Consider the following 26,998-nt stretch of genomic DNA (forward strand, 5'->3'; position numbering starts at 1 on the left):
TGAGAAGATGCCCCTGACAATGCCTGGCCCGGTGCCTGGCACATCATGAACACTCGGAATTTGGGAGCTGTTATTCGAACAATGATGATGATTATTTTTGCTGGACCACACCGCTCCCAGAGGGTTACAATATCCGTGGGGGAGCTGTACTGTCCGTAGGCAAGGTTACATAATTCCCCGGGGGTTGTGGGGGAAAGCTTCCCTGGAGCCCTTGGTCTCCCCAAGGAGGAGGCCTGAGATTTTTTTTTTTGAGGCACTAGTGAGGAACCTGTCTAAGGCGGACTAGGTACCCCGCAAGCGAGGAGGCTGGGATTGAAGCCCTAGGTACCGGGAGCCTGAGCTCCGCAGGCCTTCCCTGTCTGTGACTTTTATGTGTCTCCCCGCCCATCTTCTGGATTTGTCCCCCACCCAGCCCCCCCAACTCCCGCCCGCCACCCATACGCCCTTCTTTGGAACCTCAGAGTCTTTTTTGAGACCCTGTTTCCAGGCTATGCCTGTGAATATTGCTTCTATTTGGCCTCTACCCTGCTGCCGGCTCCTGGGCTCCATCAGATCTGCACTGTGATTTCCTGTTTCCCAGAGCCTCAGGCTTCATCCTTCCCTCCCGGCTGAGGCAGAGAACGGAGACTTAACACTTCCCTACGCTCTGGCTTTCGATCTTAAGCCCTGTCTTCCTCTCTCCTGGCGACCCTCAGTGCCCCTTGGGAGCACATTTGTTCAGACTTTGGTCGCCCCCTCGTATCCTGGCCTCGCCTCCGGAACCCCCGGTCCTAGTAGTGGAGGTGGGGGGACCTCCGGCGCCAGCCCTGTCCCCGGGACAGCTGCAGCCTGGGGACGGTGGTGGTGGGGGCTTCCAAATGCATTCTCTCTGGTCACTTCCTCCCCAGCTGGACTAGGGCTATCAGGAAGGCCAAGACCCCATCCCCACAGGAGCGGAGGGCACAGTCGCCTCCCCATTTCCGATTCTGGGAAATGCATCCCACCCATTCCACCCCACCCCTGGACAGCTGCCCCCATTCAGGCTCAGGGTGGGGGGGCTGGGTAAAACCAAGCTGGTAAGGCCGTCGTCTTGATCATCCTCTAAGGTCCTGACCCCGTCCCTCTGCAGAGAAGATTCTGCCCCCTCCCCACAAAAGTTTCTGACCCCCCGCTTCCTCGGAAGGGCCCCCCGTTTTCCCATACAGGCTCCCTAAAGAAACTCTGGAGCCCGCAGCGGGCAGAAGAGGAGGAGGGGCAGCAGGTAGCGAGTGCGGAGGACTTAAGTTATCTGCAGACTCGGAGCCTCGGACTACGGTCATGACCCGCGGGACCCCATTCCACCCCCGCCCCCTCCTTCCTCCCTCCCCCGCCGCGCGGCCCCTTTAAGCCCGGAGCCGGCCGGTCCTCAGTGGCTGCGCGCCGGCGAGCGTGTGTGTGAGTGCGCGGGGAGGGGGCGGGCGCAGTGTCTCCATGGCGACGCGGCGGTGACGTCGCCGGCCGGGGGGCGTGGGCGTCCCGGCCCCGGAGTGCGATATTAACCCGGGAGGCGGCGGCGGGGAGGGGAGAGGCTCTGAGAGGCGAGGCCGGGTGAGGCGGCAAGGGCGGCCCGACGGGCGCGGGACGGGACGGGGCAACGCGGGCGCCGGGAGCCGCGGCCCGGAGTCGGGGCGCTTCGCCCCGGGCCCCCCAGCATGAAGACCCCGGCGGACACAGGTGGGGGCGGGGGCAACACGTGTGGGGGAGACTTGTTGCCCCGGGAAACCGAACGGAGAAACTTTGGGGGGGCTGAAGGGGTCCGGGGGAGCCCAAGTGATCCCCAGTTCTGGGGGACCCCTCAGGCACTCGAGACCTGTTGCTTCTCGTGGCGCGAGCGGGGTTGCTGCCTGGGACCCCCGATTCCTAGCTCCGGGCGGAGTGGTGTGGGTGCTGCGGGTCTTGGTTCTGTATCCGTACCGGGACCCCGCAGGCCGGGCTCTCCCCACTCCCGGGATCACGGGGGTGGCGGGGTCCTTCCCCTCCGCTCTTGTCACGTTGCACTCTGGGGGCCGGGACGTGTGCGGGGCGGGGGGGTTCGTCCACCGGGCCCGCTATCCCTGGTTCTGCGCTGCGCGGTCCGGTTGGTGACCTTCACGGCGGCGCGTGCCCTGCACCAGGGTAGCGGGGGATACGGGATGGCCTCTAGGAGGAGGGCGTGAGTGGGGAGCCCGGGACTCGGGGTCCGGGCTGCGCCGCCCCTCCCCCGCCCGCCTCTGTCGGCTCCTCGCTCCCCCGCCCTCGCCGAGTCGCAAAGTTCCAAAGCGCAGCCCGAACGTTCGAAAAAGGAACTTTTTGTTTCCGACCTTAGAACGCGCGGCTTTAAGGTGGCTCCGGGGAGACCTGGGTACCCTCCTCCCGCGCCACCGGGGGCCCGGGGTTGAGCAGGGTGGGGAAGGTGGGGGGAGACGCAGAGACTCCCCCCTCGTCCCCCCTCCCGGATCCACCTCTTCTCTTTCAGCGGGCCGTCTCTTCCCTCCGCCCCTCTCTTCCCCGCCAACTTGCTCCTCCTTAAGGGGCCAAGGTTCCCCTCCCCCTCGGCCGGCGGGCGGGGGGCAGCGGGATTAACCCCCCTCCCACTCGGACTTTTCCCCCTCCCCTCCCCCGCCGCCCCCGGGCTCGCGCGGGCTGGACTTTGCGCCCAAGCGCGCAGGGGGAGGGGTCCCAGCCGCCCCCTGCCCGTCTACCCCGTCGGAATCCGGCCCGGGGCGGGGACGGGGGAGGGGGAAGGGGGCCGGGCGCCGCTGTTCAAACTTGTTTCCTTCCCCCGGCGGCGGCGGCGGCGGCGGCGGCTCGGGCTCCTGTGTGCGGGTGTGTGCCCCGACCGGCCCACCCACCCCACCCCATCCCATCCCCACCCCACCCCATCCCCACCCCATTCCTACCCCATTCCCATCCCCATCCCCCTGCTCGGCGGGTGGGGGCGGCTTAATCTTAAAGGGCTCCGAGCTGGGCTCCGGCGCCTGGGGATTGGGACCCGGACCGAGGAGGGGCCCTGGGGGTGGGGCCGGGGTGCGGGGTGCGGTAGGGTCAGTCACGTGCGTCCCACACACTCCCCCGGCTTCCACTAGCTCCCGGGCCGCTGGGCCCTGGGGGCAGCAGGAGCCTCCCCTCGCCCGAGAAGGCGGCCGAGGCGCCCAGACAACCTCGCCTCATCTTCCCTGCCTGCTACCGGCCTTGGCCTGATAGGACCCGCAGGTCGCTTCCCCAACCCTGTTTGGGGGCCGAACAGTGTGTGGGTTCTCCAGCTGGGGGAGGGGAGGGGCGAGAGGCATGGAATGGCCTCCGATCGGTGCATCTTTCCCGTCTGCCTCCTAGCCTGCCGCTCCGCACCCCTCCATCCAATCCTCCATCCCGGCCCCTCTCTCCTCTGCCGTGACTGTTTCCCACTTCCTGTTTTCTTCCCGGCTCTGGCGCCATAGAGGGCCGCCTGGAGTGGGGGAGGTGGTGGGGCCCCCCAGGAGGCCGGCATGTTCTTCCTCTACCACCACTCCTCCCTTCCGACCCCCTTAAAAAAAGTTTGGGCCGTCACGTGAGGTTGGGGGGTGCCCGGGAGTTTCGTCCCCCCAGGCTTGCATAGTTTGTCTGGGAGAATCCCTACCCTACCTCTGTAGGACCCAGGTGTACTTCTGGGACCTCGCCATCCCAGCCCTTGCTGTCTGTCTGCTGCCACTTCTGCACCCTGTCTCGCAGTTTCCTGAACCCCTCTCTCCATGTGCCAGCTCTCTCCCTGCCTCACTGGCCCCCATGTTCCCGAGGTCCCGCACCCCCAAGCTGCCTTCATGCAGGTCTGGTGTTTCCCTGTTTTAAGCACGTGGACGCATACACAGCACACTCACACATGCTCCCCTTGCCCGTGCCTGGCTCCTGGCTCCAAGGCCTGGGGAACAGAGCCCCATTGAGACACCCTGACGTCACCCCCTCTTCATTCTCCCCACCACAGCCCGGAACAGGCCCTCATGTATGCTGTGTCCGATGAGGAAAGCCGTCGTTGGGGTGGGCCTGGGAGTGGGGACGGGTCCCTGCCAGAAGTGGGAGCCAGGGTCCAGGCCCTGGAGGAGGGGTTGCTCAGGGAAGGGGTTTAACAAGGGGGCCTGGGACAGCTCCCAGAATGCGGCTTGAGGCCTTTCCAGAGCCCCCCCACCTCCTTTCCGAGTTCCCTTTGTGTTGCGTGTAGTCTCTTTCACTCCCTCTCTTCTGCAAAGTTTATTTTTAGCCTCCTGCTCCCCCGCTCCCAGGACTGTCGCTGCACACACGTTGCCTGGTTACCGGGACACGGAGGCTGGGGCGGGTGGGCTGGGAAGGGTGGCTTTAATTTTGGGGGGAGGGTGGAAGTCAGTACATCCCCCACCCCCAATTTGATGTCTCAGGGGCTTCAGCCCCCCTTCTGGGTCTAGAGCCAAATTGGGGCTGAGGTGGAAGTAGCATGGAGCTTCGTGCCCTGAGAAGGACCGGGAGCTTTTTGGAGGGGATGTGAGGGTCCATGAAGCTGGTGGCTTGGTCACTTGGGTTCCAAAGGATCCTGGGCCTTGCAGGAGACCTTGTGATCTGGACTCTCTAGAAGGGTGAGGATAATGGGGTGAACACCTAGATTCCCAAGAGAGCGATGGGGCTCTGGGGTCCCTGGAAGGGGTTGTCAAAGGCTGTCACTTTTAAATGGAACTGGGGCTGTTGGTACTGGTGTGTGAACAGCCGGAGGTCATATCCCTGGCACCCTGAGGGGCCGGTGGAAGGCTGGGATATATCCGAATGGGGCAGAGACTTCGGGGATTATGTGGTACTGCAGCCCAGTCTGGGCGGGAGTTGGGGGCCTGGGTCCCTGTGAGGGACAGTGAGCTCTGGATTTGGAGGGGGTGGTCCCTGTGGGAGCAGGAACTACTGATTCCCTGGGTTCCCAAGGGGAAGAATCCCTTGTTGGATTCCAGACTTGGGTGGAGTCTTTGAGGGTGGATGTGTTGCCCGGAGGTCTTGTTGGTACCTGCTTGAGCTGGGGCCAAGGGAGGCGATTGACCCCTGCAGCCTGACTGGATTTGGGAGCCGCCCATCTCTAGCCAGCCACCTTGGCCTTCTCTCTAGTGGCACCAGGGCCCCTGCCCTGCCTCCCCCGTCCTTCCCTTCCTCCCCTTTCCCTCCTCCCACCCCTCCATTACCGGCTGCCTGGTGCTGAATTATTGATGGCCCCTGATTACCCGGGGGTTTGGGAAATGACAACAACCGCAGCCCCCCCACCCCCCACCCCAGGCTGCCCACCCCCTCCAGAGACCAGCCAGCCCACCACCAACCTCTACCCAAGGTTAATGCTGGGGGCGGGCAGGCAGGTGGGCAGGGAAGGAGCTGAGGATGAGAAGGCAGAAGTGGGAAGAGGGTGACAGCTCCAGGGTGCCTGCCCAAGCTCCAGGCCTGGGCTGGGCCCTCCAGCCAGGTGGGGCCTGGATGCCTGGGTCTGGGGAGGGCAGTGTAGCTCAGAGGGTCCAGGGCTTGGGGGCGCCTCTCAGACAGTCTGGGTTTCACTCTCCAGGGAAGACAGAAGCCTCTGTGTGTGCAAGCGCTGACCTCATCGGCAACCAGTCACCCCACCCCTCCTGGTCCTTTTAAGAAAAAAAAAAAAAAAATCTTCCTCTCAGGTCCTGGGGTGGGAGTAGGGGCTCTGTTGGGTCTTCGGAGGAGACAGGGCATGTTCCTAAGGAGGAGATCTGAGTAGCTGGGGTGGTGTAACTGGCTGTGAATGGGAGTGGGGGTAAGCTGGGGGGGGTGTACCCCAACCCGGCTGGCCACGTGTGCCCCTTCCTGCCCCTCCCCCACTGGCAGCCCTGCCTGCCAGCCTGGCTTGGTGCCTGGCCCCCTGGCACTGGCCCCGGGACCCACCGCCGACGGTTTCCTGTTTCTCCCGGTGTCGCTGGAGCAGGCTCCAGCTTCCCCTCCCCCCAGCTCCTGTCTAGCCCCTCACATGCAGACAGACAGACACACACTGTCTTCTCTTAAATCAGGTCTTGACTGAGGTGAGACAGATTTCCCTATGTTGAAGGCAGGGCAGAGGTGGACCCTGGGATGGGACCCAGAGCCCTGGACTTGGCATCCTGACCCCAGGCCACTCCCTGCCTCCTGTCCCCAGGGTTTGCCTTCCCAGATTGGGCCTACAAGCCAGAGTCATCCCCTGGCTCGAGGCAGATCCAGCTGTGGCACTTTATCTTGGAGCTGCTACGGAAGGAGGAGTACCAGGGCGTCATCGCCTGGCAGGGGGACTACGGGGAATTCGTCATCAAAGACCCTGATGAGGTGGCCCGGCTGTGGGGCGTCCGCAAGTGCAAGCCCCAGATGAATTACGACAAGCTGAGCCGGGCCCTGCGGTGAGGACGGGCTGGGGACCCCTGAGCACATGTGCACTGTCCCCACCCGTTGCACAGCCCCTTCCCTGTGGGAACAAGCATTGGGTCTGACCCCTGGCTTTGCCAAATCCTAGCTGTGTGACCTTGGGCCACTCCCAGCCCTTCCCTGAGCCCCTTGGTAACGCAGAAGTATCTTGAGGAGAGAATACAGTCACCGGTGGATCCTCTAGTCTTGCCTTACATGTGAGGAGAGAGCTGGTACCCACTCTCTGGGCACTTGATTTGTCTTCTGTGGCCCACATTCCTCAGTTGGCCTTTGGGAGCCACACCTAAGTGCGTGTTAAGGTGTGGAGTCTAGACCTGGATCCCACATACCTGACCCTCCCAATGGCATTTCTGTACCCACAGCTATTACTATAACAAGCGCATTCTGCACAAGACTAAGGGGAAACGGTTCACCTACAAGTTCAATTTCAACAAACTGGTGCTGGTCAATTACCCTTTCATTGATGTGGGGTTGGCTGGTGAGTACCGGGGATGGTTGGTGTGGAGGGGATCTGCGTGCCCCTTCAGGCTAGGCCAGGGGCCTTGACACTGTCTCCCTTCCGCCAGGGGGTGCGGTGCCCCAGAGTGCCCCGCCAGTGCCGTCGGGCGGTAGCCACTTCCGCTTCCCTCCCTCGACGCCCTCCGAGGTGCTGTCCCCCACCGAGGACCCCCGCTCACCACCGGCCTGCTCTTCATCCTCATCCTCCCTCTTTTCTGCTGTGGTGGCCCGCCGCCTGGGCCGAGGTTCAGTCAGTGACTGTAGTGATGGCACATCAGAGCTGGAGGAACCGCTGGGAGAGGATCCCCGGGCCCGACCACCTGGCCCTCCAGATCTGGGTGCCTTCCGAGGGCCCCCGCTGGCCCGCCTGCCCCATGACCCTGGTGTCTTCCGTGTCTATCCCCGGTCTCGGGGTGGCCCTGAACCCCTCAGCCCCTTCCCTGTGTCGCCTCTGGCTGGGCCTGGATCCCTGCTGCCCCCTCAGCTCTCCCCGGCTCTGCCCATGACGCCCACCCACCTGGCCTACACTCCCTCGCCCACGCTGAGCCCGATGTACCCCAGTGGTGGCGGGGGGCCCAGCGGCTCAGGGGGAGGCTCCCACTTCTCCTTCAGCCCCGAGGACATGAAACGGTACCTGCAGGCCCACACCCAAAGCGTCTACAACTACCACCTCAGCCCCCGCGCCTTCCTGCACTACCCCGGGCTGGTGGTGCCCCAGCCCCAGCGCCCTGACAAGTGCCCGCTGCCGCCCATGGCACCCGAGACCCCACCGGTCCCCTCCTCGGCGTCGTCATCCTCTTCTTCTTCTTCCTCCCCATTCAAATTTAAGCTCCAGCCGCCCCCACTTGGACGCCGGCAGCGGGCAGCTGGGGAGAAGGCCCCAGCTGGTGCTGACCAGAGCGGTGGCAGCGCAGGCGGGCTGGCAGAGGGGGCAGGGGCGCTAGCCCCACCGCCCCCGCCACCACAGATCAAGGTGGAGCCCATCTCGGAAGGCGAGTCAGAGGAGGTGGAGGTGACTGACATCAGTGATGAGGATGAGGAAGACGGGGAGGTGTTCAAGACACCCCGTGCCCCACCTGCACCCCCCAAGCCTGAGCCCGGCGAGGCACCCGGGGCATCCCAGTGCATGCCCCTCAAGCTACGCTTTAAGCGGCGCTGGAGTGAAGACTGTCGCCTGGAAGGGGGTGGGGGCCCCGCTGGGGGCTTTGAGGATGAGGGCGAGGACAAGAAGGTGCGTGGGGAGGGGCCTGGGGAGGCCGGGGGGCCCCTCACCCCAAGGCGGGTGAGCTCTGACCTCCAGCATGCCACGGCCCAGCTCTCCCTGGAGCACCGAGACTCCTGAGGGCTGTGGGCAGGGGACCCGTGTGCCCCCCACCCCCCATGCTTCTTTTGCTGCCTTAAGCCCCCTGTGCCCTGGAGGTGAGGGCAGCTCTCTTGTCTCTTCCCTGCCTCCTCCCTTTCCCCTCCCCACATTTTGTATAAAACTTTAATTTCTTTTTTTTAAATGGTGGGGGTGGGTGGGTGCCCAGGGCTAGGGGCTGTTCCCTGTCTCTGTGGGTTTCTAAGCTCTGGGCAAAGTGGTGGTAGCGGGGAGGGAGGGGGAAGTTAAGGGGGCCACCTCCATTCTGGGGAATTTATATTTGAATTGAGGCTTTGGCCTTAACACCCAGGAACTTTTTTATTACAATCGCTTAGGAAGTAAAGCCTTGTCTCCCTCCCTGTTCTCTGCCTCTTGTACCCCTCTGACCCACCTACTCTGCCCCACTCCCAGCCCTTCTCAGCCCCAGCCCTGCCTGCCCTGCCCCTCCAGGGGGCCATGAGTGCCTAGGTTTCTCATACCCCACAAGGTCACAGCAGGGGAGGGAGGGACAATTTTATAACGAACCAAAAATTCCATGTGTTGGGGGGTGGGGGGCGGAGGAGGGTGAGGGGTGCCGCCCATGGGCCACAGATCTCTACAAGTGCCTGCTATCCCTCTCCCACTCCCCACCCCAGCACCAGTCCAACCCCTTCACCCCCAGCTGCTCCTAGGACTGGCCCATGGGCAGGCGGGTGGGGGGATGGGAAGGGGGTACCCTGAAACCAAACTGGAAGCTTCCTCTGCCTCCCAGCTGGGGCCTCTGGAGTGGGGTGGGGGGCTGTGGTCAAGCCTTATTCTGTATTGGGGACTGAGGGTGGGGGTAGTAGAGGGGCCGCTGGAGAATGTATTCAAAACAATAAAACTTTGGACCTTTGGATGTGGTGATCAATGTCCTAGGTGCTGGGTGCAGCCCCCTGAGGGCCACAGCTTTTGTTTGATTCTGAAGGAGGGGCCCCAGCCTGGCTGCCAGTGGGTCTGTGGCCAGATCGGTATAGAGGGCCTAACCCTAATCAGAATGGGCCAAATCCAGGCCTGGGAAACTGTCTTGACCTCAGAGGCACTTAAGTCCCAGAGTTTGATGATAGTGGTCTCGGGCATGCACCAGCTTCATCTGACTGCCCCTCTGTTCCATGGGAACCTTGTCCTTGAAAGCTCTTCCCACTGTTTTTCGCCACAATCCCACTGCCCTTGCTCTTCTGATTGCCTGGATGCCTTCCCACTTGTGGCTGTGAATTCTTCCCACACCCCAGGTCCCCAGCTCCCTTTTGCACTGCCCCTCACACCCTGCCCACACCCTTCTCTTGTTGCTCTGAGTTCAGCCGGGAGCCCTTTGGAGAACAGAACAGCCTGCAAGTTACCTTGCAAGGTAACTTGGAGATCTTCTGGTCCAGCCATGGGAACACCCCCAGCCAGCACACAGCCAGGGGACTGGCTCACTAGTCATCAATGCTGTTGACCTACTGTGTGTCCAATACTTATGAGCTGCAATGTTGTAGCTCTTTCATTATCCAGTAAGGTAGGGGCAACCAGTGCTGCTAAGTGACTTGCCCAGGGCCCTGTGGCTGAGCCAGGACTTCAAAGCCCACGTTCTTTCAACAACTGAGTTTTCCTTCCTAACACCAAGATAGTTGGATCCAGATCAGGCTTTCAGGATCAGAGGATTTGAGATGAGCTCATAAAGCTAGAAGCTGAGATTGGAGAGCTCGAATCAGGGATGAAAGAATTAGGAGGAATAATCCAGGCTGGAAGTGCCTTTAGAGACAAGTCCTGTCTCTTTCTCGCAGGTGAGGTGCCTGAGGCCCAGAAAGGGGAAGGGGCTTCCCCAAGGCCACACAGCTGCTAAGAGATGGAGTGGCAATTGAGGGCTTGTTGGACTGGCTTCACCATGAAACTCCACCCTGCGCAACCCTGAGGGGGAAGGAACGTTGACTGGCAACTGCTACCCACTCGCACCTCATTTCATGCCAGCCAGGGTGGGTGGTCCCAGATGATGTCGGTTGGCAGGGAAGAGAGGATCCAGGGCTAGGATACTGGCAGGAAACCGAGGCTCCTGAGGCGGCCTGCGGGAAACTGCTCCCTCTCCTGGGTGATGTAAGTCATTCCCTGGGGTGGGGGCCACTGGGCTATTTCTGGAAGCTGGGATGAGACATGTCTCCTGGCAACATAGTTGCAGCTGAGTTGGTGGTGGGGTGATGGAGATGGGGATGTTGTCTTTCGGGAGGAGAGGACCCTAACTACTGGCCTCAGCCTCTAAGCCCAGTGCCTTCAAAGCACCTCTAACCACATCTAATATGGAATCGTCAGTGCTCAGCTCAGCTCCCTAAGTGCTGTCCAGGTCAGACCACAGCCCTACCAGACTAGTTGCCCCAGATTCTGGCTGTGTAGGATATCACAGGTGGCATTTGGCCTTAAACTCCAGTGGCTCTCTAACCTTTAATCACCCACCTAAATCTATTAGCTGGCTTGAAATGTTCCTGCAAGAAGACACCCTTGTTCCCATCCATATCCTCTGAGATCCTTGCTTCCAAGTAGAAAGCCCTTTACGGATGCTCTCAAGGCACTTCACATATTAATTAATCTCATCAGAGACTTCCCCACTTTGTACCTGTAGCCCCAGTACCTCCACAGACTCTCAAATTCCCTTCCTGATGCTTCTCAACCATCCCTCACCCCTTCACGTTGCTCAGAGATCCCCTTGGTCACCAGTAATTTCCGTCTCTCATAGACCTTTTTTTTTTTTTTTCTTTCCCAAAATAGTCTCACTCCTGCTCAGGGTGGAGTGCAGTGGTGCAATCTCAGCTCACTGCAACCTCAGCCACACGGGTTCAAGTGATTCTCGTGCCTCAGCTTCCCAAGTAGCTGGGATGACAGACCTGCACCACCACACCTAGCTAATTTTTTTGTGTTTTTAGTAGAGATGGGGTTTCCTCCATGTTGGCCAGGCGGGTCTCGAACTTCTGACTGACCTCAAGTGATCCGCCACCTTGACCTCACAAAGTGCTAGGATTACAGGCGTAAGCCACCGCACCCAGCCATCCATAGAACTTCTAGCAGACACCCTAAGTCCCCTCAGGCTTCTCCACTGGTCCCCAGTAAATTAGCCTCAGGTCATTAAGCTCATCAAAGACCCCTTCACCGCTCCACGGACTCCTCTTAGCCCTTCTAGACACCAGGCCTCTCTCAGACGTTTACAACCCTTCCTAACATCCCTCTATGAACATTCTCACCCTCTACAAACATCCTGATAGATTTCAGACCGTCACCCTCAAACTCCCATGGACCCCAGTCCCCTCGTGGCGGTTGCCCACACGCACCGGCGCATGCCCCACGGGTTCTGGCGGTTAAGTAACCCACTCTATTCCGCCCCACGTCGCCGTCCTTTTGAGCCGTCCTGGTCCGGTGTTGGAATCCCTAGGTCAAGGGGCCTGACTCAAATTTTTACTTTTTGACTCAGAGCTGCCATCAGACGGCAGCAGGCACCGTTTGGCTAGGAAACTACAACTCCCAGAAACGCCCGCGCCGAGCTGCGCGTGGTGCAGCTGCCTGCTAAGTGAAGGGAACGGAAGTGTGTCCGCACTTTGCCTTCTGGGTAATGTAGTCTCCACAGGCTTTGTCGCTATCATCACCTGCGGTTGTGTCCGCGGGGAATTGCAGTCAGTAACAAACTGAGTGGACAGGACTTTCTTCTGGTTTCAGAAAGGACAGGACAGTTAGTATAAACACAAGCTCGGATTAACATGAAGTCCAGAGACTCCATTTCCCACCATTCCAGGAGGCGGGAGGGGCTAAGAAAGCTTTCATTCTACTTCTAAGCATTTCCGGGGGAGGAAGAGACAACCACACACACAGGAACTGTTTCCCAGCGCCCTTTGGGGGCTACTCTCTTTCGGGTATTAATCGATAAATAGGACGACTCACTGAGTACACAAAACCTGAGGCTACTCTTTGCAGCTGGCCTCCTTATTTTTGGCTTTCCGGGATCCTGTAATTTAGGAAACGGAGGACGCAAAACACAGAGTGGGAGGCCCGGTGCCGTGGCTCAAGCCTGATATACCAGCACGTTGGAGGCTGAGGTAGAATCGCTTGAGCCCTGGAGTTGGAGACCAGCCTGGGCAACATGGAGAAGCCCTCCACCCTACCCCCACCCCGCAAAAGAAACCAAACCACACCAAATTAGCAGGGCGTGATGGTGCACGCCTGTAGTCCCACCTACATGGGAGGCTTAGGTGGGGGGGATTGCTTGAGCCTGGGAGTTCGAGGCTGCAGTGCCACTGCCCTCCAGCCTGGGCGACAGAGCGAGACCCTGTCTCAAATAAAGCAAAATCTGAAAACTGAATGGGGGTTCAAGACATAATTTTTTTTTTTTTTTTGAGACGTAGTCTCACTCTTGTCGCCCAGGCTGGAGTGCAGTGGCGCGATCTCGGCTCACTGCAACCTCCGCCTCCCGGGTTCGAGCGATTCTCTTGCCTCAGCCTCCTGAATAGCTGGGATTACAGGCGCCCGCCACCACGCCCAGCTAATTTTTGTACTTTTAGTAGAGACGGGGTTTCGCCATGTTGGCCAGGCTGGTCTCGAACTCCTGACCCCAGGTGATCCGCCCGCCTCGGCCTCCGAAAGTGGTGGGATCACAGGCGTGAGCCACCGGCACCCAGCCTGAGCCACCGCGCCCGGCCCAGAAATTCTATTTCCGTCTTTTTAATGCTCCATTCAGCTTCCTGGTGCGAACCACATTGCTAGGAAAAGCTAGACTGTATCCGAAGACTAGTTAGTGTTCGGAGAAACCGCCGGGAACTTTGTTTCCCGAATTCTTTGCAGAGTTGCGGTTAGAGAGGGGACATTTTTTCTTTCTTGATCTATGGTCACCTGGAACTTAAAGGTGCTTGGCTCCATTTTCCAGCAGTCCTTGATCGACCTCGCCTCTTTCTTTAAGAAGAACCTGGGGGCGAGGAAGGAGGGGCTGAAACACTTTTAAGTCTCTCCAGGGAACTACTGCAGTCTCTAACCTTTCGCTCCACGCCCCCGATGGTGGCCATTGAACTCCGCTTCCCGACAAGCCTCCGCAAACTGGCCTCACAAAGGGTCAGGTCTGGACTATTCCCCAGCAGGCTTGGAGCTCATGGGCGATCCCGCCCCCTCAGTCAATGGAGAGGATGCCTTGAACTCCATTTCCCAGAACACACCAGGGCTCGCTGTGGCAACTGCACTGAAGCCTTGGTGTTGACTACACTTCCCGGCAGGGACTGCGGCCTAGCGTACCTGGGAAGAGGAGCGCGAAATTTACTCCATTTCCTCTCCTCCGGAATTGCAGTATGCACTTGGGACTTAAGAAACCACCTGGGACTCCATTTCCCGGCGTGCTTTAAGAATCGCTTTACACCTGCAATGCGGTGAGGGCGTGGCGATGACTCCATTTCCCGGCTTGCTTCACGGCCCGAGATCCGCAGGTTCACGCGCGCCGACTCAATTTCCCAGAGCGCACCGGGCTCTGGGACGCATACACAGCCAATAAACTGAGTGAGTGGACTCTGTTTCCCAGCGTGCATCAGGCTCTCTGCTTCCCGAAGTACTTCAGGGCTCCCCGTCGTACCGTCGGCAGACAGATTACCCTGGACTCCATTTCCCGACGTACAGCGCGACCCGGCATTCCCGCGGTCTACTCTGAGGCTTTTGTGGACTTCATTTCCCGGCGTGCCACGGAGCTCTCTGTGCGGGCCGAGGGCGGTGACGGCGGCGCGGACGACAGCCGGACTGCATCTCCCGGCGTGCCCCGCGGCGGGCGCTGGGCCGGAGCCGGAGCCCAAACCCGAGCGGCGCGGCCTGGAAGAGGCCAGAGCCCGGGGGAGGCGGCGGCAGCGGCGGCGGCTGGGGCAGCCCGGGGAGCCCGAGCCCCGCGGCCTGGGCCTGTGCTCGGCGCCATGAGCGGCGGCGGGCCTTCGGGAGGCGGCCCTGGGGGCTCGGGCAGGGCGCGGACCAGCTCGTTCGCGGAGCCAGGCGGCGGAGGCGGAGGCGGCGGCGGCGGCCCCGGAGGCTCGGCCTCCGGCCCAGGCGGCACCGGCGGCGGAAAGGCATCTGTCGGGGCCATGGGTGGGGGCGTCGGGGCCTCCAGCTCCGGGGGTGGACCCGGCGGCAGCGGCGGCGGAGGCAGCGGAGGCCCCGGCGCAGGCACTAGCTTCCCGCCGCCCGGGGTGAAGCTGGGCCGTGAGTACTAGCGGCGCCCGTGTAGGGTGGTGATCAGGGTTCCCAAAGCTCCTCAGACATCCATCAGGTTCTTTCATATGCTTAGGTAGGAGCCAGAGGTCACTATGCCTCCCCAAATCGGGGATCTGAGCCCTCTTCCTCCCAGGAAAAGGGGTCTTGGGGTTACCATCTCTTGGAGATCAGAATTACTCTTGGATCAGAATTACTAACACTCAAAGAAACAGGGGTTACAAGTCCCTGTTCTTTCATTATTGAGATCTTGGGTCCTTGAGCCTTAAGAACAGGTATCTGACGTTGCTACTCATAATATTGGATCAGAGGTCACAGTCGCTTGCAAATGGGGATTTAGGGTTATTGTCTCCTAAGAGAACAAGAATAAGACCAATCCCGAAAAAGAGGGATCTGCATTCGCTGTCCTTCAGAAGATGGGGATTTGGAGTGAATATCACTTAGAAGCAGGGCTTTGAGGTTACTGTGTTGTGTCCCCAAAGAATAAGGCCAGGCTTGCCAAACCTGGTACTCAGATCACCTTCCCTATTAAAACCAAGACCTGGCATCATTACCCACCCTAAATATTGTTGAGCTGTACCCCCAATGGTGAGAATTAATAGTTACTGCTTCTTAAAGACATTGGGAGTCAGCATATCCTTCAAATCAAGTCCATAGTCCATGTTTTAAAATACATGGCTTGGTGTGTCTCCTTTAACAAAAATGGAATGGAGCAGGGTAGGTCACAGTTTCCTATAAAATATGGATCTAAGGTTATACTTGTTTAATAATTGTTCTAAGGTATGGTGTCATTGGCTCTGAAAAAAATAGTGATGTAGGGTTATCTCCCTCTGAAAGAACATGCCACTGGCCCCTCAAAATGGATTTGGTGGCCGGGCGCGGTGGCTCACGCCTGTAATCCCAGCACTTTGGGAGGCTGAGGCAGGCGGATCACCTGAGGTTCTGTTTGAGACCAGCCTGGACAACTGGTGGAACCCTGTCTTTACTAAAAATACAAAAAATTAGCTGGGCGTGGTGGCGGGCGCCTGTAATCCCAGCTACTCGGGAGGCTGAGGCAGGAGAATCGCTTGAACCCAGCAGGCGGAGGTTGCAGTGAGGCGAGATCGTGCCATTGCACTCCAGCTGGGCAACGAGAGCGAAACTGTGTCTCAAAAAAAAGAAAAGAAAAAGAAAAAATGGATTTGGTTCATCGGTTACTCAAAGGGGTCACTATCCTTTAAGAATGGCACCAAGGTTTGCTACCATTTGAATAATGGGAATTGGAAATTATAGCTTTCCTTCAAAGGACTGAGGCTGGAATAGCCCCTTGATAATAAAGGTCAGGTTCATCATTCTCATAATTTGGTGCTTGTCCATTAGGGACCACCCACATACGGGGAGGAGTCTGGGTCTCTGGACCACTCAGATGAAGAGGTCAGGTCAGTGTTTTTTTCTAACCTCAAAGTACCAAAAAGTGAGGGTCAGGGCACTGGTACATACAGCAGGAGAGGACATTCATTTCTGTCACCAAGAACCAGTGAAGTTACCAGTTCTACAGGGGAGGACTTAGAGGTCAGTATCCTCTAGGCTGTGAGATAGGTTAGTGTTTTCCTGAAGTAGGAGTACCTGAGGGTTACTGCTCCCTCAAGTGGAAGAGGCCAGGTCAAGCTTTCTCCAAATAGGAGGGGCCAGAGGGCAGTAGATCCAGAGTAGATGGAGTCAACATCTGATGTCTCCCAGTACCAAGACGACCAGTGATCTGTTGCTTCCTAGAAGTAGAAATTTGGGGTTGCCAGCCCTTGAAGCAGAGAGATTTAGGTATCAATATCCTCCCATGTGGAGGCGGGGCAGGATTTAAGGTTCCCAGAAAGGAAGAGGGGAAAAGTCACTGGGAAGGTCCCAGCATCCACCTTTCCTCAAAGAGGAGGAGGGAACAAAGAGGTCCCCAACGAGCTTCCTGCAGAGATTTCCCTTCCTCCTACAGCCCCAGGATGGGGTGATGCGCAGACAGGATGGGTCAGTGGATCGTGTATCCCCTTTGTTCCCCAGGTGACAGCGGGAAGGTGACCACAGTGGTAGCCACTCTAGGCCAAGGTCCAGAGCGCTCCCAAGAGGTGGCTTACACAGACATCAAAGTGATTGGCAATGGCTCATTTGGGGTCGTGTACCAGGCACGGCTGGCAGAGACCAGGGAACTGGTCGCCATCAAGAAGGTTCTCCAGGACAAGAGGTTCAAGGTAGCTTGGGTGGGATGGGGACAGGGAGGTTTGGGGACTTGGTGTGACTGGTGGGAGAACCCCAGCCAGAGAGCTGGAGGCTTAGGTTTCAGAGCCATGGACCAGAAGAGAAAGTGGGGAAAAGAGGAAATGAGTTGGGAAATGTGGATCCCAGGAGAGCCCAGAGCTTTTACTGGGCATTTGCTCAATGTAAGTGCTTTATAGGCAAATTCTTATTTAATTTACATAAAGATTCTCTGAGGGTAGATACTGCGGTTATACCCATTCTAAGTGTACGCTAACCTTAAGCAGAGAAACAAACTCTGTAAGAGGATTGCCTGAGGTCATAGAGCAAGTGCCCCAGGCAAGGCTAGAATCTGATTCCCAAACCCTACCTTAACCATTTGGTTACACTTCTTCCCAGAAGAGAAAGGGACCTGGAAGAGCTAGCGCGGGGGGTTCGGAAGTCGCGCTCTCCCCAGGTGTTTGGCCAGTGCAGGATGGAATGGAGGTGCCCGTGAGCTAGGAGAAGCTCAGGGAACTAGAAGGAGGTGGAGGAAGTGGAAGTTGAGGAATAATTAGTGTTTAAGGGCCTGGCATTTGGAGCTTAGGCTAGTCTGGATGTAGGAGAACTGAGCCTAGACTGGAAAGGAACCAGACCAGGGCCTGGGTCTTGGCAGGGAGGGCCCTTGGGCAGGAGGAGCTCTAGGGTTTCAGAATTTGATTGGAGTTGAGTTCCAGAAGTGAGAGGGATGTGGGGGCAGGGAGTTCCTAGGCCTCACAGAGGAATAGAGAATGGGTAAGAATGATGAGACCACATTCTGGGAAGAGTCCGATGCCTGGAGTCTGGGACTCGGGATCCTAGATAGAGTTCAAGGATCCAGATGCTTCCATGGGACCAGGGTGAGCTGGATGGCCACCACCTGTCTGTTGTTGCTTGTGCTAGGTAGGGGGCAAGCCTCACATGCCCACACCTGATTTTTTGTTTTTCTTTTTTTTTTTTGAGATGGAGTCTTACTCTGTCGCCCAGGCTGGAGTGCAGTGGCACGATCTTGGCCTGCTGCAACCTCTGCCTCCCAGGTTTAAGCGATTCTCGTGCCTCAGCCACCTGAGTAGCTGGGATTGCAGGCGTGGGCCACTACGCCCGGCTAATTTTTTTTAAAATTTTTTATTTTTAGTAGAGACAGGGTTTTGCCATGTTGGCCAGGCTGATGTTGAACTCCTGACCTCAAGTAATCTGCCCCTGCCTCGACCTCCCAAAGTGCTGAGATTGTAGGCATGAGCCACTGTGCCCAGCCCTGAGTTTTCAAGACAAACTAAAAACTGGATTTAGATGTGCAATCGTTTTTTTTTTTTTTTTTTTTTTTTGAGACGGAGTCTTGTGCTGTCACCCAGACTGGAGCGTGGTGGCACGATCTCGGGTCACTGCAACCTCTGCCTCCTGGGTTCAAGCGATTCTTCTACCTCAGCCTCCCAAGTAGCTGGGACTACAGGCGTGTGCCACCACTATCGGCTAATTTTTTGTATTTCTAGTAGAGATGGGGTTTCACCATGTTAGCCAGGATGGTCTCTTTTTTTTTTTTTTTTTTTTTTTTAAGTCAGAATCTTGTTCTGTCACCAAGGCTGGAGTGCAGTGGTGTGATCTCGGCTCACTGCAACCTCTGCCTCCTGGGTTCAAGCAATTCTCATATCTCATCCACCTAAGTAGTTGCAATTACAGGCATGCACCATCATGCCCAGCTAATTTTTTTGTGTTTTTAGTAGAGATAGGGTTTTGCCATGTTGACCAGGTTGGTCTCAAACTCCTGGCCTCAAGTGATTCCCCTGCCTTGGCCTCCCAAAGTGCTGGGATTACAGGTGTGAGCCCAGCTGTTTTTATTTATTTATTTATTTATTTATTTATTTATTTATTTTTATTTTAAGGCTGGGTGTGGTAGCTGACGCCTGTAATCCTTAAACTGATTGGCTGAGGCAGGAGGATTGCTTGAGGCCAGGAGTTCAAAACCATCCTGGCTAACATAGCCAGGTTCTTCAAAAAAAAAAAAAAAAAAATTTTATATTATCCTTTTAATTTTATTATTATTATTTTGAGACGGAGTCTCTGTTGCCCAGGCTGGAGTGCAGTAGCACGATCTCTGTTCACTGCAAGCTCCGCCTCCTAGGTTCACGCCATTCTTCTGCCTCAGCCTCCCGAGTAGCTGGGACTACAGGCGCCTGCCACCATGCCTGGCTAATTTTTTTTGTATTTTTAGTAGAGACAGGGTTTCACCGTGTTAACCAGGATGGTCTCGATCTCCTGACCTCGTGATCTGCCCGCCTCAGCCTCCCTAAGTGCTGAGATTACAGGCGTGAGCCACTGTGCCCAGCCCCGGCTTATCCTTTTTAAAACTTTCTTTTGGAGAAAAAAATCAGAAGGTGTCATTTGATTTTTACATTTCAGCAATAAGTTGAATTTTTTTTATTTTTTATTTTTAAAGTAGGGTGGCTTGGCGCGGTGCCTCATGCCTGTAATCCCAGCACTTTGGGAGGCCGAGGTGGGTGGATCACGAGGTCAGGAGATCGAGGCCATCCAGGCCACCGTGGTGAAACCCCATCTCTACTAAAAATACAAAAATTAGCTGGGCGTGGTGGCGCATGCCTGTAATCCCAGTTACTTGGAAGGCCGAGGCAGGAGAATCGCTTGAACCAGGGAGGCAGAGGTTGCAGTGAGCCGATATCGAGCCACTGCATGCCAGCCTGGCAACAGAGCAAGACTCTGTCTCAAAGAAAAAAAAAAATTGGGGTGAAGAAAACATATCTGTGGCCTGGGTTTAACCCGTAGGCTTCCAGCTCGTGTGGGAGGAGAGTAGTCTGGAGACAAGGAATTGGGGGATACCCCAGGGGACCCTGGAGCTGGCACACAGGGAGTAGCTGCCTGGCTGTTGTGGGGAGTGAGTAGGGAGGGGCAGCCGAGAGAGTTGGTCGTATACTGAGACTCTCTCCCTTTGCCCTCAAGAACCGAGAGCTGCAGATCATGCGTAAGCTGGACCACTGCAATATTGTGAGGCTGAGATACTTTTTCTACTCCAGTGGGGAGAAGGTGAGACCTCGAGGTGGTGGTGGTGGTTTGTTGCTCCACCTCGACTCCAGCCATTTTCTTGCCCACCTGCCTTTCCCCCACTGCTCCCTGCACACCTTCCTTCCCCCTTCCTCACTCTTCTCACAGTGCCTCACGCCTCTCCTTTGCTCCCTGCAGAAAGATGAGCTTTACCTAAATCTGGTGCTGGAATATGTGCCCGAGACAGTGTACCGGGTGGCCCGCCACTTCACCAAGGCCAAGTTGACCATCCCTATCCTCTATGTCAAGGTATGCTGGCAGGCAGGCTGCTGGGACCCAGACCCAGAAAGCCAGGGGCTCTGGAGCCTCCCACCTTTTATGGGATCCCTCATCTGCCAAGTTTGTGTTGGTTTTCGGAGGCCCCATGACCCCCAGAGATGGAGCTTGCCTGACACAGGGGAGGGCCAAGGCAGGCAAGGCCTAACTGAATCAGGAAGGCAGCGTGACCTGGGGCTGCGGAGGCTGCCAGGTACTTGCTTAGGTCCATATAGGGAGTCCAGTGGCACCAGAGATGTTGGAGTTAGCTCAGGATAAGGGGGTGGTGGGGACCAGGACTGCACAGGAAGCTGCTGAGGCCAGAGTTCGGGCCTTTAGAGCCTTGGTTGGGGGTAGGTGGGAAGGAGTTAGGGTTGGAGGAAGGTTAGCATCCACACAGCCAGGAATGCATCTCCGTCCATCATCTGTGCAGGCTCATTCCCCAGTGCCTGCTGCCGTGCCCTGGGTGTTACAGACCTTCAGGAGGTGTTTGAATGAATGAATGAATGAATGAATGAATGAATGTATGATTGCAGCCCAGGGATGATGTGGCAAACAAGCTGGAGCAGCCTACTGCATTGGAAGGAGGGGGGTGGGTTTGTTTGCTGGAGGTCACTTGGGGCCCAGCTGCTGCTTCTGCTGGCTTTACGTACCCAAGCCTGGGTGAGCCGATGTGGGCTCTACCAGTGGTTGTGGCTGTTGGACCTCACCTCCCAGGAGGGGAGCTCTCTGGTTTGGCCAATCTGTCCTGTGGCTGTCTGCACACGGGGCCCAGGGCTGAGGAATTCCAGACGCACCACTGACTGCAACGCAGGTCTTGCCCTTGAAGAGCTCTCAGTTTGGTAGGGTAGACAGGCATCATCACAGAAAACTATTAAATGAACTAGCTGCTGCCATACTAGAAGGAACACAGGGAATTCTGGAAATGGAGGAAGCACCCAGCCTGGTGTGTGGGTGAGAAGGATCAAGGAAGGCTTCCTGGAGGAGACCAAGCACAGGGCAAGGGAGCGGCATCTTTGGCCGAGGGGAAGTGGAATAAAGGGAAGGGGGTCTAGAAAGCAGCCCTGTCAGGCCCTGGTCTGTCTAGGCCCTGGGGGATGCAGCAGTGACTGAAACTCAAAATCCTGCTCTCATGGTACTTCTGTTCTAGTCAGTGGGAGGGAGAGTGGCAGGAAAATGGAGCTGACGAGGGGGCAGGCTCAGGGGTGGCTTTGATTGTCGGATTAAGGAGCCAGTGGTTTTGGTGAGGGGGAAGCTGAGTGCCTGGCTCCCTAGCCTGTTTTATGACAACCTCCCGACATATCTTACTCTTCAGGCTTCTGCCAAGGGTTGTGATTAAAGCAGTGGTTCTCAGAGTGTGGTCCGGGGACCAGCATCAGTGCTGGAGAGCTTGTTGCAAATGCCTGATTCAGAACTCACTGACCAGAAACTCTTGAGAATGGGGCCCAGCAGTCCCTGTGTTTTTGTTTTTTGAGACAGGGTCTCACTCTGTCACCCAGGCTGGAGTGCAGTGGCGTGATCTCAGCTCACTGGAACCTCTGCCCCCTGAGTTCAAGTGATTCTCTTGCCTCAGCCTCCCAAGTAGCTGGGATTACAGGCGTGCACCACCACGCCTGGCTAATTTTTGTATTTTTAGTAGAGACGGGGTCTCAACATGTTGGCCAGGCTGGTCTCGGCCTCCCAAAGTGCTGCGATTATAGGCGTGAGCCACCACGCCCGGCCAGTAGTCCCTGTTTTAACAAGTCCTCCAACTGACTGTGGTGCACACTAAGAGAACCAAGGGTTTCAAACGGGTTTCCCCAAAGCTGTGGTGGCACCAGGGAGAGTGGGCCTGGAAGGGCTCTTCAGGCCAAGCTGGTGGGGTAGTGGTGCTGTATGGGGAAAGCTGGGCTAAAGTTCTGCTGTCCTGTGCCTGCCCCAGGTGTACATGTACCAGCTCTTCCGCAGCTTGGCCTACATCCACTCCCAGGGCGTGTGTCACCGTGACATCAAGCCCCAGAACCTGCTGGTGGACCCTGACACTGCTGTCCTCAAGCTCTGCGATTTTGGCAGGTGGGCCTGGGGCGTTTTGAGTGGCTGAAGAGGCAGGGGGGACCCCAGCCCTTGCCCCGTGTTTACCCCTGCCCATCTTTTCCCACAGTGCGAAGCAGTTGGTCCGAGGGGAGCCCAATGTCTCCTACATCTGTTCTCGCTACTACCGGGCCCCAGAGCTCATCTTTGGAGCCACTGATTACACCTCATCCATCGGTCAGAGTTATGGGAGGGGGGTGGGGGGAGTGGCAATCTGGGAAATTTCGGAGTTTTCTGTGCACTGTATGCCAAGCTTGGTGATGAAAGCTTAACTTTTGTTCTTGTATCCAGTCCTCACAAACTTAGGAGGCTGATGCTGTTGAATGCTCATTTTACAGATGAGCTTAGAGCTGTGAGGCTGCCTGCCTGCACTGGCACCACTGGGACTGGGCAGGGCTGGGATTTGAAAGCTGACCTGACTCCAGAGTCCATACCAGCTCTGGAACCTCCCTGTCAGCCTTCTGTTCTCAGCTAGGGGGAAGGGCTGCCAGAGACCTTGGGGGAACCAGGAAGCAAGGCTTTGCCACCATGAAGGTGCAACTTGCTCCCAGGGCCTCTGTGTCCTTCCGTTTGTGGGGACAACTGCCATTTTCCAGGCATGAGGGGAAGCCTGAATTGAGGGAATGGGCATGAAAGAGTTTGAAAGGGTACCTTCCACAGCAGCGTGACAAACTGTGGAGTCCTTAGGTATGAACTCGTGCTGTGGGGGGTCAAGGTACAAAGCAGGGAGGAGTGAGACTGCCAGGCTGCAGCTCTTCTCATGGGCAGGATAGAGGTTGGAACAAGAGGAAGGCAGTCCAGGATTTAAGGCTGTACCTTCCTGTGGCCCAAAGAACATGGGTGCCTGTTGGCAGGTTTGGGCCTAGTTTGGTCTGTCGTCCAAGGCTAGTGGGAGAGAGCGAGCTCATTGAGGTCCTTAGCAGAGAGAGGAACTGAGGGCTGGAAACACACCTATACTAGAGAGTGGAGCAAAGGCTTGCAGACCTGCAGGGTCAAGGTTAGGCCCATGTTTCTAAGCTGCATGTGTCCTTGGGACAGGTGCTTCGTCTTTGAGAAAACAGGGCTCCTGACACTCTTAGGATGGCCATGAAGAATAAAAGCACTGGGAGGTTGGTGGCCCTACTCGTCTAGCCCTGACGCTGCCCCCATTTCCCCTTAGATGTTTGGTCAGCTGGCTGCGTACTGGCGGAGCTCCTCCTGGGCCAGCCCATCTTCCCTGGGGACAGTGGGGTGGACCAGCTGGTGGAGATCATCAAGGTGAGGGGCGGGGCCGGGTTGGGCAGGTGGTGGGGCTGAGGGATGGGGCCCTTGTCTCAGAACCCCCCCTCTCTTTACAGGTGCTGGGAACACCAACCCGGGAACAAATCCGAGAGATGAACCCCAACTACACGGAGTTCAAGTTCCCTCAGATTAAAGCTCACCCCTGGACAAAGGTGGGGCAGGACTAGGGGCTCAGGGCAGTATGGCTGAGAGCTGGTCCCCTTTGGAGGTCAACTGTTCTGTGGACCTGGCCTCAGAATCATGGCTTGGGAGGATTTGAAGAGTTATCCAGGGATCAGTAACTTCCATCCGATTTCAAAGTTTATGGCATTTTAAAAGTTGAAAACCCACAAGTAAATTCAAGATTCCAGTTTTTATGGAGGGTCAGCAGGGCTCATATGGTCCCAGACCTGGGCTGGCTGCTTACCCGATACAAACTGACCTCTCCTTAGTGGTTGGGCCTTAATTTCTTCATTTGGAAGGTGGGGGTGTGGGAAGCAGCCAGTCATAACTTGCTGCAGGCACTGTGGCAGTGAGATAATAGGAGTATGCCAATGCCCAGGGCATCTCACTCTCATGACCCCTGCCCCCATCCCCCAGGTGTTCAAATCTCGAACGCCGCCAGAGGCCATCGCGCTGTGCTCTAGCCTGCTGGAGTACACACCGTCCTCAAGGCTCTCCCCACTAGAGGCCTGCGCGCACAGCTTCTTTGATGAACTGCGATGTCTGGGAACTCAGCTCCCTAACAACCGCCCACTTCCCCCTCTCTTCAACTTCAGTGCTGGTGGTGAGGGCATAGTCTGGGATCTGGGGAGTGGGGCGGGGTCAGGGGGCAGCCAGATTGCGAAGAGCTTGGTGTTGAAGCAGGAGTGGGGAGCTAAGGGCAGGGTACAAGGCAGGCCTGGGGCTCAGGAAAGATGACTCCCAGATTCAGGGGGAACCGGACCTGCTTGTCGTGCTCTACTGTGATCTGCCTCATGCTAAACTTTTTCTGGTTTTTCATTGAGAGAGGTCTGTGGCTGAGGTGTCCACAAACACCTGGCCTTTCTAATAGCTGGGTTCCCATTTGGTGCCCATCATAACCCTGCTGTAGTCTACCCTGACTGGTATGTCGTGTTTCTAGAACTCTCCATCCAACCGTCTCTCAATGCCATTCTCATCCCTCCTCACTTGAGGTCCCCAGCGGGCACTACCACCCTCACCCAGTCCTCACAAGGTAAGTGGGGGCCATCTGCTGGGGGTTAAAGTATCTCTCAGCTTGGGGAGTGTGGGGCTGTTCGCTCAATCGCTGGGTTTCCTGAATGTATTTTTAAATCATTGACATTTTGATGGCTTAGGAAGCACGTCTTACAACATGTGAATGACCACCTTTAGAGGGCATTCTTGCGTACTTCTGTGTTTAAATGCCAATGGGAAAGCCAGAGAAATAGCGTTTGGCCTGAACACAAACAAAAAGTTGAATGTGTTGCCCAGGTTTTTTTTTTTTGCAATAGAGTTTCACTGTCACCCAGGCTGCAGTGCAGTGGCTCGATCTCGGCTCACTGCAGTCTCTGCCTCCTGGGCTCAGGCAATTCTCCTGCCTCAGCCTCCGAGTAGCTGGGATTACAGACGCACACCACTATGCCTGGCTAATTTTTGTATTTTTACTAGAGATGAGGTTTCACCATGTTGGCCAGACTGGTCTCGAACTCCTGACTTCAGGTTATTTTCCCGCCTTGGCCTTCCAAAGTGCTGGGATTACAGGCGTGAGCCACTGTGCCTGGTCATGTTGCCCAGGTTTAAAAACTGGGCTATTTTGTGTAAAAATTCAGATTTCCTGTTTCTCTCAGGGAAGAAAACCAGATTGGGCAGCAGAGGGCCCGCCCATCCTACTGACAGTAGACAGTGGGCGCCCTTTATATTTTTTAGATGGAGTCTTGCTCTGTCACCCAGGCTGAAGTGCAGTGGCACAATCTCGGCTCACTGCAACTTCTGCCTCCTGGGTTCAAGTGATTCTCCTGCCTCAGCCTCCCGAGTACCTGGGATTACAAGCGCACACCACCATGCCTGGCTTATTTTTGTATTTTGAATAGAGATGGAGTTTCACCATGTTGGCCAGGCTGATCTCGAACTGCTGACCTTGTGATCTGCCCACCTCGGCCTCCCAAAGTGCTGGGATAACAGGCATAAGCCACTGTGCCCAGCCCAGCCACTCCGTTACATGGAGCCTGGTACTCTGGTGTGTCACTGAGTTACTATCCTGGCCCTTTAGCACTTACTTGAGTTTGCAACCCTTCACCTAAAGTAACAGCTTGTAACTTTTAACACAGCATCTATGACAAGAGAATTCCTGCTCTTGGGTTGGGCGAACGGGTGTCTGAAAGGCAAAGGCTAACTCTGCTCCTTCCCTCCCTCCCTCCAGCTTTAACTGAGACTCCGACCAGCTCAGACTGGCAGTCGACCGATGCCACACCTACCCTCACTAACTCCTCCTGAGGGCCCCACCAACCACCCTTCCACTTCCATCTGGGAGCCCCAAGAGGGGCTGGGAAGGGGGGCCATAGCCCATCAAGCTCCTGCCCTGGCTGGGCCCCTAGATTAGAGGGCAGAGGTAAATGAGTCCCTGTCCCCACCTCCAGTCCCTCCCTCACCAGCCTCACCCCTGTGGTGGGCTTTTTAAGAGGATTTTAACTGGTTGTGGGGAGGGAAGAGAAGGACAGGGTGTTGGGGGGATGAGGACCTCCTACCCCCTTGGCCCCCTCCCCTCCCCCAGGCCTCCACTTCCTTCAAACCCCCTCCCCTCCTGTGTTCCTTGTAAATAGAACCAGCCCAGTCCCTGTCTCCCCTTCCCTTCCCTGGCCCCCGGGTGTAAATAGATTGTTATAATTTTTTTCTTAAAGAAAACGTCGATTCGCACCGTCCAACCTGGCCCCGCCCCTCCTACAGCTGTAACTCCCCTCCTGTCCTCTGCCCCCAAGGTCTACTCCCTCCTCACCCCACCCTGGAGGGCCAGGGGAGTGGAGAGAGCTCCTGATGTCTTAGTTTCCACAGTAAGGTTTGCCTGTGTACAGACCTCCGTTCAATAAATTATTGGCATGAAAACCTGCTTTCTGTCTGGCTGCCTGTTTCCACTGAGGTGGTGGGGGCTCCCAGGTGGGGACTGTTCTGGGACAGGAGTGAGCTGCATCTCAGGCAGAGGGCTGTCTGAAGGCCCTGGCTCAGGTGCCCAGCCTTCTCGCACCGTGGCTTTCTCTGCACGTGTGGTGATGAGCTCCGTCTAGGTTGTTATCTGCTGTCAAGGCCTGGGAGGAGCCTGCCCCATGACCCAGCATAAATCATCTGCTTCTGTTTAGAGAGGGAGGGATTAACCTCCCAGTAACTGGTGAGCCAGTTGGGGATCAGAGAAGGGAAGGTCATGGGGCTTATGTGACAGTCAGGACTTGAACAGGCTGTCTTAGCCCAAGCTGCCTGCCGCTCTAGGGTCTGGGGGGACAGGAGATGAGTTACTCAGGACAAAACTTAGCCTGCTTGTAGACTCTTTGTTGGGTGGCCATGGCTGGAGGTGGCACCCTAGAAGATTCCAAGCCTTCATTTCCAAGTCTTAAACAGGACACCTACCTGGTCCACCTCTTAGGGATCTTGGGAAGTGACAACCCTGGGAAGGCAGGGGCAGAGAACTTGACTTTTAACCTC

At 56.8% G+C, this 26,998-nt stretch overlaps 2 protein-coding genes across 4 annotated transcripts; both read left to right on the plus strand.

The window, feature by feature from the left end:
* Window positions 1–1,491: 1,491 nt before the first annotated feature.
* ERF (ETS2 repressor factor) lies at window positions 1,492–9,119 on the plus strand. Of its 3 annotated transcripts, none has more exons than XM_025366222.1 (4): window positions 1,492–1,692; window positions 6,125–6,359; window positions 6,747–6,862; window positions 6,951–9,119. In XM_025366222.1, exons 1-4 carry the CDS (start codon window positions 1,671–1,673, stop codon window positions 8,222–8,224), a joined length of 1,647 nt encoding a protein of 548 aa, XP_025222007.1. In that variant the 5' UTR covers window positions 1,492–1,670; the 3' UTR covers window positions 8,225–9,119. The 3 variants fall into 3 exon arrangements, with proteins under 3 accessions (XP_025222007.1, XP_025222008.1, XP_025222009.1); XM_025366223.1 differs by having other exon boundaries at window positions 1,506–1,566; XM_025366224.1 differs by lacking the exon at window positions 1,492–1,692 and adding an exon at window positions 2,774–2,823.
* A 3,590-nt stretch (window positions 9,120–12,709) lies between these two features.
* GSK3A (glycogen synthase kinase 3 alpha) lies at window positions 12,710–26,411 on the plus strand. Its single transcript, XM_025366235.1, has 11 exons — window positions 12,710–14,440; window positions 16,478–16,665; window positions 19,640–19,723; window positions 19,880–19,990; window positions 21,918–22,048; window positions 22,137–22,243; window positions 23,226–23,323; window positions 23,404–23,499; window positions 23,927–24,113; window positions 24,450–24,542; window positions 25,728–26,411. Exons 1-11 carry the CDS (start codon window positions 14,158–14,160, stop codon window positions 25,799–25,801), a joined length of 1,452 nt encoding a protein of 483 aa, XP_025222020.1. The 5' UTR covers window positions 12,710–14,157; the 3' UTR covers window positions 25,802–26,411.
* Window positions 26,412–26,998: the final 587 nt, after the last annotated feature.

This window comes from Theropithecus gelada, chromosome 19 (assembly GCF_003255815.1).
Source record: "Theropithecus gelada isolate Dixy chromosome 19, Tgel_1.0, whole genome shotgun sequence".
NCBI lineage: Eukaryota > Metazoa > Chordata > Mammalia > Primates > Cercopithecidae > Theropithecus > Theropithecus gelada.

Excerpts from the sequence above, each read along its gene's own strand:
- GSK3A (XM_025366235.1), top strand. The coding sequence starts at position 14,158 with ATGAGCGGCGGCGGGCCTTCGGGAGGCGGCCCTGGGGGCTCGGGCAGG. Across the intron at positions 14,441-16,477 it reads GCCCGGGGTGAAGCTGGGCC|GTGACAGCGGGAAGGTGACC; the intron begins GTGAGTACTAGC and ends TTTGTTCCCCAG. Across the intron at positions 22,244-23,225 it reads TGATTACACCTCATCCATCG|ATGTTTGGTCAGCTGGCTGC; the intron begins GTCAGAGTTATG and ends ATTTCCCCTTAG.
- ERF (XM_025366222.1), top strand. The coding sequence starts at position 1,671 with ATGAAGACCCCGGCGGACACAG. Across the intron at positions 6,360-6,746 it reads AAGCTGAGCCGGGCCCTGCG|CTATTACTATAACAAGCGCA; the intron begins GTGAGGACGGGC and ends CTGTACCCACAG. Across the intron at positions 6,863-6,950 it reads CATTGATGTGGGGTTGGCTG|GGGGTGCGGTGCCCCAGAGT; the intron begins GTGAGTACCGGG and ends CCCTTCCGCCAG.